The 9,303-nt window shown below is 25.9% G+C and overlaps 1 protein-coding gene across 1 annotated transcript; it reads left to right on the top strand.

Annotated features, from left to right (window-relative positions):
* The first annotated feature begins 2,562 nt into the window (after positions 1–2,562).
* On the top strand, positions 2,563–4,058 carry LOC107013826. Its single transcript, XM_015213702.2, has one exon. It carries the CDS (start codon positions 3,002–3,004, stop codon positions 3,764–3,766), a length of 765 nt encoding a protein of 254 aa, XP_015069188.1. The 5' UTR covers positions 2,563–3,001; the 3' UTR covers positions 3,767–4,058.
* The last annotated feature ends 5,245 nt before the right edge of the window (positions 4,059–9,303 follow it).

The raw sequence follows: 9,303 nt of genomic DNA, 5'->3' as shown, positions 1-9,303 counted from the left end.
CTACTGTTGCAGCGATTTAGCTTTTTTTAAATTTTTTTAAAAAAAAAATTAACTAAACGCTGACTTTGCAGCAATTTATAATTTTTTTAAAAAATTAGGCAGCGATTTTCCTTTTTTTTTAATTTTAATTAAGCAGCGATTTGTAATTTAAAAAAAAATTAATTAAATCGCACGATTTAACATTATTTTAATTTTTAAAAAAAAATTGGTAAAATTGATTTACTATTTTTTAAAAAAGAAATTATAAATCGCTGTGTAGGCAGCGATTTTCACTTTTTTAAAAATTTCAATCAAATCGCTGCAAGTGCAACAATTTTCATAATTTTTTTGTCTTTTTTTTTATTTTTTTTTTAAATTGCTCAAAAAATTAATCCTCCGTATTTGCAGTAAAATTTGTGCAATTTTTTTTTTTGACTTTCTTCAAATTATTTTTATTTTTGAAGTTAATCACATGTCAATTTACAAAAAGTTGACATGTCAAATTATTTTTAAAAAAAATTCAAACATTTACAAAAAATAATTTTGTACATGCATTTATAAGAATTTTTTTTATTTTTTAATTATTTTTTAGAATGTTTGAATCCTTTTTTAAATAATTTGACATGTCAACTTTTTGTAAAATTGACATGTGATTAACTTCAAACATAAAAATAATTTGGAGAAAATCGGAAAGAAAAATTGCACAAATTTTACGACACAAAAATACGGAGAATTATTTTTTTAGCAATTTTTAAAAATAATTTTTTAAAAAAAATAAAAAGTTATGAAAATCGTTGCACTGGCAGCGATTTAATTGAATTTTCTTTAAAAAAAATTGACTTAAATCGCTGCCTTTGCAGCAATTTGCTTTTTAGTTTTTTTAAAAAATTTCTAATAAATAATTAAAAAATTAAGATAAATCGCTGTCATGGTAGCGATTTATTAAAAAATCATTTTAAAAATTTTTATATTGTAAATCGATGTCATGACAGCGATTTCATTTTAAAAAATTTTTTAAAAAGAAATCATTAAATTTAGCAAATCGCTGGTGTTGCAACGATTTTGCTTTTTTGGCGAATAAAATCGCTGCACTACCAACGATTTTATCGTTTTGGTTAAATTTAAAATTTATACACTATTTTTGAAATTTTTGTTAACATTTTATACCTATTAGACTCCAGACTCCTCTTTTCATTTCATGCATGAATGGTATATAAAAGATTTGAAAAGGCTAGGAAGATGAATTGAATTAGTCCATAATTCCTTGATTAAAGGAAGGCTATAAAACCTCAAAATGAAGTAGATTAATACCCAAAAATAAAAATTAACACCATAATGTGAAAGTTTTCCTCTTGGATATTTAATGTAATAACAAACAGTCCATGTTGTTATACTTGACGTAACACAATGGTAAACTAAATATTTCACAATATTCGACATTAGGTAATTAGGAAAATGAACAATAGTTATTTGATAGCATTTTCACATATTTTAGTACTCCTAATGTTAGTGTTTAGTTAATATCATAGAAATAATAGAACGATTGAAATTCTTTCATCTTTAACGTAATCTTGAATTTCAATTTGACTAATAATTTTGTATTCAAAGAGAAGTTTGCTATTCAAATAAAAACCATGGAAATAAGTAAGTTGATAATTTAAAATTAAAACTAAACACAATTTATAGAATCAAAAGTTTTTGCAAAATTGTTTTCGATCTCATCAAAGCTATTGATACTCAATTAACAAAAGATCAGATATTAACGCTTTGTTGAATCATTGTTACTCATTATATTGTATTATATCGTTATTATACTTATAGTATTTGTTTTGATTGTTACTTAAAATATATTATACTGTATTATTGAATTTCGTTATCACATAACAATAGAAACCCTCATTTTATGGAACAAACGATTTAGTGTATTTTATCGTTACTTAATTACTTTTTCTAATTAGAGCATTACATAATATGTAATAATACTTTTGTTTACCCTTTACTCTATATTATTTATTTCTAGTCAAGCCTTATACGCTAGAATGATAAGGATATTTTAGTAAATTTATAAATTACAATAGAGCAGGATATCATCAAACCAAATAATAAAAATTTTATTAACAACAACAAACATTACAGTCTAACCAAACATTATATCTACCATATATATTACGACACAATATAATAGAGTACATTATGAAACAATGGATAATAATAATCCAATCAAACTGTAAAACTTAAATGATTAGGACCATTTTATTCGATCCATATCGTATGCGATTTATTTTTTTTACTTATATTTATTCGAGTGGATTACAATTAAATTCATTTTCAATCCGATCAAATCAACCAAATTCGTCTATTTGCCATTACAATTTCTCTCGTTAAAAAAACTTTATTACAATAACAACAATAATATATATGTATTCAGTGAAATTGTACAAGTTTTGAGAGGATAGAATGTATGCAAATCTTATTATTTTTTCATCCACAGAGATAATTAGATAGACTATTTTCAAAAGACATTTCACTTAATTTCAATAGATCCAAATATAAAAACGATAGATAAAAATCTACTTTTATATAATATAGCCAATCAATATTAGTAAGATAAGTGAATTTCGAATATCGGATAATTTTTGTTCAAACTCTTTAACTTCGTAGTATCCTTTTGTTCCTCATTCGACTCGTACTGTATAAGAAAACGCCAAATCCTTTTCTTCTGAAACGTTTCCTACAGCGCTGCAAATAAATCCAAAAAAATCCTGAGTCCTTTTCTCTCCTCTTTTAGTAATAAAACCAAAAGTATCATATCAGTTTCACAGCTTTTTCAAATTTTCTCGGAAAAATTCACTGTTTGAAGATTCAAATTCCAGCTTCGTCACGTTGTGTATTTTCTCGGAAAATTTCAGTGTTTGAGGTTCAAACTCTAGATTATAATGCTGTATTTTCTAGGAGAATCGGATTTTTTGTAATTTTAGTGCTGGATTGTTCTGTTTTTAATTTTTTCATATTTTTGTTTTCGATGGATGTTTGTGATTTTGTTGGCGGTGTGAAAGTGGAGGATAATGCAGTGATTGTGAAACTCTGGAGTTTGAAATGCGTTGCGAAGGTTTTTCGTGTTGTTGAGTTTTGCTTTGTGGTTCTTTTGTTGTTGTGGATTTCCACTCGTTTGCCTTTTGCGGTGAGGATTTCCGGCGAGTATTTCCGTCAAATCGTCGGTTTAATACTTAGTCCTGTTTTCATTTTCATCCTATGCAACTTCATTGTCCTTATTCTCCTCTTGAAGTCCGGTCTCCATTCCGGAGACTCTTCGATTTTTCGGAATGTCGCCGGAGCTGAAGTTCTTTATGACTCGTTTCTAAAAAACACAGAGTTTTCAGCTGTTTTTTTGTCCGGGAGCTCTTCTCTGGTACCGGAAATTGAAGTTCGAGATATTGTTTATGAAGACAAACAGACGATTTTTGAAGAGAACACAGTGACTAATCAGGAATCATTCGGTTCCGAAGAACTAGAAACGGTTATAAACAAGGCATTGACGAAACCGAAAGTGCCGAGGAGAACTCAATCGGAAAAGCTGAATGAGGAAAAAGTGGAGGAAATTTCCGTTAAATTCCGGAGATCGGAGACAGAGAAATGCCGGAAAGTGACAAATCCCGTCGATTCTGCTCATGAAGTAGACGAATTAAGTAACGAAGAGTTTCAGAAAGCCATAGAAAACTTCATCGCAAAGCAAACCAAATTTCATCAACAAGAGAAATTGGCCATTGTACTCCATAGCCAAGCTTAACAACTTCAATAATTTTGCAGAAAATTAGTTTTATTCATAAACAACAGCAACCGTTGATTTGGTATCGAAGAAGAGAGTACTGATTGATCTGAACCGTTGGTAATTGCAGGAAGATGAAGATTCGAGAAAATTCCATATTAACATGCATGCAGTGCTTTGATCGCTGGTTTTTTTTAGCTTCAGAGATTAATTAGAAAGGTACTATTGATTCTACGTTTGTATTCTCGAATTAAACTTCCACTAGTTATTGTCAAAAGTGAAATTTCTCTTTTATTTTACCATAGTTAAGCAATATTATTTTCGTAATTCCAAACAAAGACATTAAACCAAAACAATACTTATCATTCTATCTTAATCTTGATAATATAAAAAATTGTGCATTGAATAATTTATACGAGTTCAGATCTTAAAGGATGAAAAATGTTGACAAAAATTTCAAAATGGTATATAAATTCTTTTTAACCAAAATCGCTAACGAAGTAGCAATTTTGTCCGCCGGAAAAAGCAAAATCATTGAAATAGCAGCGATTTGCAAAATTTGATTTTTTTAAAATAATTTTTTTTCTTAAACAAATCGATTTTCAAAAACAATTTTTTTTAAATAAATCACTGCCCTGGTAGCGGTTGAACGTGAATTTTTTTATTATTTATTTGCTATTTAAAAAAAATTAAAATAAAATCGCTGCCAAAACAACGATTTTGGTTAAAAAAATGATTTTATTTATTTTTTAAATTTTTAAATTTAATGTATATGTACATAATCATAATAAATAATAAAAAAAAATAAAACGAATACAATTTTTTTTAAATTTTTTTTAAATATAATGTGTACGTACATAACCATAATAAATTTAAAAAATAATAAAATTTTAAAATGAAATCGCTGCCAAAGTAGCGATTTTGGTACAATTTTTTAAAATCTTTTTTTAAATTTAATGTGTACGTACATAACCATAATAAATTAAAAAATAAAATAAATTATATCAAAATCGCTGCTTGACAGCAATTTCATAATTTATTTTTTTAAAAAAATAGCAAATAAATAATAATAAAAATTTTCACGTTAAATCGCTGCAAGCGCAGCGATTTATTAATAAATAAATTTTTTTTTGAAAATCGCTATTTAAAAAAAATTAATAAAAATCTAATTTTGCAAATAGCAGCGATTTTGTTTTTGCCGGCGGACAAAATCGCTACTTCGTCGGTGATTTTGCCGTTTTGATTTTTAAAAAAAATCATATACCGTTTTAAAATTTTTGTCAATATTTTTCACCCTCTAGGCTCTGAACTCTAATTTATACCATTCTTTTGAGTTCAAAGAGAAGGGGCAAATCACATAGCTTTTACGTGTTCATATTGTATCTTGAATTCTTTAATAATATCGTATTTTTAGAAGATTTAACTTGGATACAATTAACCTACATATAGAAAGAAAGAGGCATAATACATATATTGGATCCTAAACTTGGCTTTAAATTTTAACTGACGTCCAACTTTAATTATGTACAAACAAGCACTTTAACTATTCAACTTTTAAATAAATAAACACATGGGTCCTACATGATAAAATACACGTAGGACACCACGTTGGACAAAAAATGACATATAGGATGACATGTAGGACATGCGTGTTTATATGTTCAACTTTATACAAGTTTAAGTGTCTACTTGTGCACACCCAAAGTTGAAGGACATAAATGTAATTCAAAGCCAAGTTAAAGGGCATATTTATGTATTAACAACAAATGAATTAGAGAATATGATTGCATTATATGATCAGGAGCGGCTCAAACATATCAGTGACCTAAAGCAAAAATCAAATGCGGCCTTAAATTTCAATTGTTAATAACTTCTATTTAATTGATTTATTCTAGTTTTCAATTGATAATATAACTATTCTTATTTTCATGAGATATAGTACTTCAAATATATCAAATTTCTTCTAATAATTTCTTCATTTTCATGAGTAGTCATGTCTTTTTTTTAACACTATTAAGTCACCCCTATATATGATTTCAATTAAACAGATCGAGTAAGTTTAATTTAATGTAACATGAAATTTATTAGGCAAAAAAGCTTCTCCGTACCTAAATTAGATTAGCTTAATTAAACTATGTACATCAATTATTTATTAATTTGAAATTCACATATTTTGAAACTCAATTTTTTTTAAAAAAAGAATTATCATTTAAATTGAGATATATAAAATATATATGTATATACGCATATATCGAGATAAGTAACCTTTCGTGTAATGGAATATGAAAGTGATTTTGTAAGAAAGATGTTCACCCTTTTACCTTTTTCCATTTTGGATGACTTTGGATTTTTTAATACATCACATGAAAATATAGCATGCCACATTATAAATTACACGTATTATTTTTTTTATTATTTATTTTAGTTACTATTTGGACATTTAGGTAATATGTATTTAATTTTATCACATTTTAAATTATAAATTATTTTAATTTATAATATTTCTTATATCATTTTAAAACTATAAAGAAAAATTCAAAAATTCATATTTAAATCCTCATTGAACATTAATTACTTTAACCTTTTTTTTTTCATTCACTATTTGATACCCACATTAAAGTCAGATTAAATTTGAATTCGTTAAAAAGTCTTACATTAAAGGGTAAAGGCTAACACACTTCCTAATAAAAGTGACTTCATATATCTGGGGATTCGAAACTCCTGGTTAAAAGTATACTTTCCTTTTCGAATTAAAGATGAAAAATTACTTATCATTTTCGATCAATTAAAACAAATTGAATGAGATATAATATATCATACGGAAAGAACAAGTAGTTTGGTCTCTCAAGAATAATAATTAGTTGTGTTGCAGGTTGCAAAAGATATTTGATGTTTTGAAAAGACAAATGAAATTATGAGATTTTAGCTCTAAAAGGAAGCATGGGCATTTGAGAATAATTATATATATGGATTAAGTCTAATCCATAGGTAATTAATACACATGCTTGATAAAGTCAACAAACTTAATAATGATTTGTTACAAGATTAAGAAATGACATGACATTTGTCATTGTTTTACCACACTATAATTAGAATTAGTTGATGAAGTAATAACAAACTCAAAGTCCATTCTTGTTATTAAAGACTCATCATTGCTATAGTAAACATAGAGTTTCACATGAAATAAAATACAAGATGAATTACGTTAATAATCCCTTAAACTTAGTAGCATATTTTATTTAGACCATCGTACTATAAATTCATATTTTAATTGAATATCTAAATATATGATATAATAATAGAAAAATTAATTAAATACACGTTTTATACTTTTCTTATTTTCAATATTCCCTTTTATTTTTAGAAACCTCTAAATTTCATTATTTCTTTTCTAATTCTAAATTATTTTGTAATTTATACGAGCTATATATTATGTATCCGATTTATTTTATAATGTATCCGAGCTAGTTTTTAATGTATTCGAGCTACATATTGTGTATTCGATTTGTTTTATTTTTTTAGGAATTAATGTAATTACAAACTAAATAGGGATAGATTGTAATTTCATATTAAAACTATGTGATTCCTAAAATTTATGCTAAAATGATTGTATTAGTTAGAGACTTTCGACTTCAATTTTTATGGGAAAGAACTTCATATATGAATTATTCTATTTCCATTTTCTGTGCATAAAATGTTTATTATATGGATAAGTTAACTATATAAAATTTTAATTCTTTTAATTATAGGCGTTAGTCTCAATAAGTCATAAAACTATATACATACCCTATTGAGGCTGATATATATAATTAAAGGTGACATTTTATATATAATTAATTTACTCAACGTAATAAACACTTAAGACTACATATATTTTTAAAAAATAATTGGATATAAAGTACTTATAGAAACATATTATTATGTTTACAATTACTCCATTAAAACATGTCATAATTTAAACATTAAAAATAAAATATACTATACTAGTAAAAATTTAAAATCGATGTATTTTGTTGGAAAAGAAAAAATATCCCTTAGGTAATCAAATGTTATTTTATCCATTCATTTTTATTTCTCATGTTGCATTCGAAAGCTTATTCGATTAATTTTTAATGATTAATTAGATTACATTAATTTGATATATTTTTTAAAAATTATACGAGAAATATTATAAATTATAATTTTTTATATACATTAACATGATTAAAAATATATACATTAATATGTTAGTCAAAATTCATATTATATGACTTTAAAAATGTAAATTATGACAATAAAAAGTTCACAAAAGGAGTATTACAAAACCAAAGACTTGCTCCCATAAGTAGAGGTACCCCACTTGAAGGTGTGCTTTTAACTTTCCCCAAAATGAGAATTCCACAAAAAGGGAAAAAAATGAAAAAATATCAATGGTATTTCTAGTGGATAAATAAAAAAATCAGATATAACCAAATTGTTAGTAAAACGGCCAAATATATCGACAAATCTTTGAACTCGTTGGATTTTTCCCCTCATGTACTTTAATTATGTTATTTTTCTATTGAATCATTGAACCACTTATAATTTGTTCTTTTCAAATATATACCGTTGACTGATGTGAAAACAAATTTTTTGAGGGGTATTGATAGAGGATTCATATGTTGTTTTAGAAGTCATTAGTTTAATTGATAGTGAAAATGTTCGAGAATAATTGTGTTTTACTTCAAGTCATGCATTTGAACACATTAGAAAACAAATGAGATTTACACAGTTTGTCTTCATTCCTTCAATCAAAATTATTACAATACAAACACAATTGAAGGCATTTACAACAGAAAAGTCTATCAAAATCAACCAACAATGTTTAAAAGGAACAAATTATGGGTGATTCAATATGAAAATGACGTAGTTGAGATACCTGAGGAGAAAAATCCAACAAATTTAGAGATTAGCTTATAAATTCGGCCCTCGTAAAACAAATACAGGCATGCATGATATGATGTCTCATTACTTTCACTTTGTCTACTCTCCAAAAGAAAATTCATTCAATCTTCATTGGAAGTTATGAATAGAAGAAAAAACCAAGTTGATCGACTATTTGAATAGTCATTTTATTTGTGAGATTGATTCTCAATTATTTTACCTCAATTCCAAGGAAAAAAAGAAAAAGAACCAGAGTTGAAATTAGACTTTATTTTATTAGTTTTATGTAAAAGTGTAAGCCATGATATCATATTAGATGCACATCAAGAATTCAAACTTTTTTCTATCGATAAAAGATAGTGGAGTAATATTTAAGTAGGCATAGGATAAGATCATAAGAAGATGGACATATTATTATTGGAAAAAACCTTTTGGCCAGAGAGAATTTGGTCAGAATTTGATCAGAATGATATTTTGTCTATGTTATTTTACCTTTTTGAATATTTTTACACTTTTAGTTTTAATACCTTTTAATTAAAAAATAAAAAAACATCAGTTTATTTTAAAATAAAAAAGATATTATAATTTTTTAAAATTTCTAGCCAAATTCTGTCCAAATTTTAAGGCCATTTAGCATTGACTTAAAGATTTTCAAT

This window comes from Solanum pennellii, chromosome 3, assembly GCF_001406875.1.
Source record: "Solanum pennellii chromosome 3, SPENNV200".
Lineage (NCBI taxonomy): Eukaryota > Viridiplantae > Streptophyta > Magnoliopsida > Solanales > Solanaceae > Solanum > Solanum pennellii.
This window is presented reverse-complemented; position numbering and strand designations above follow the sequence as displayed.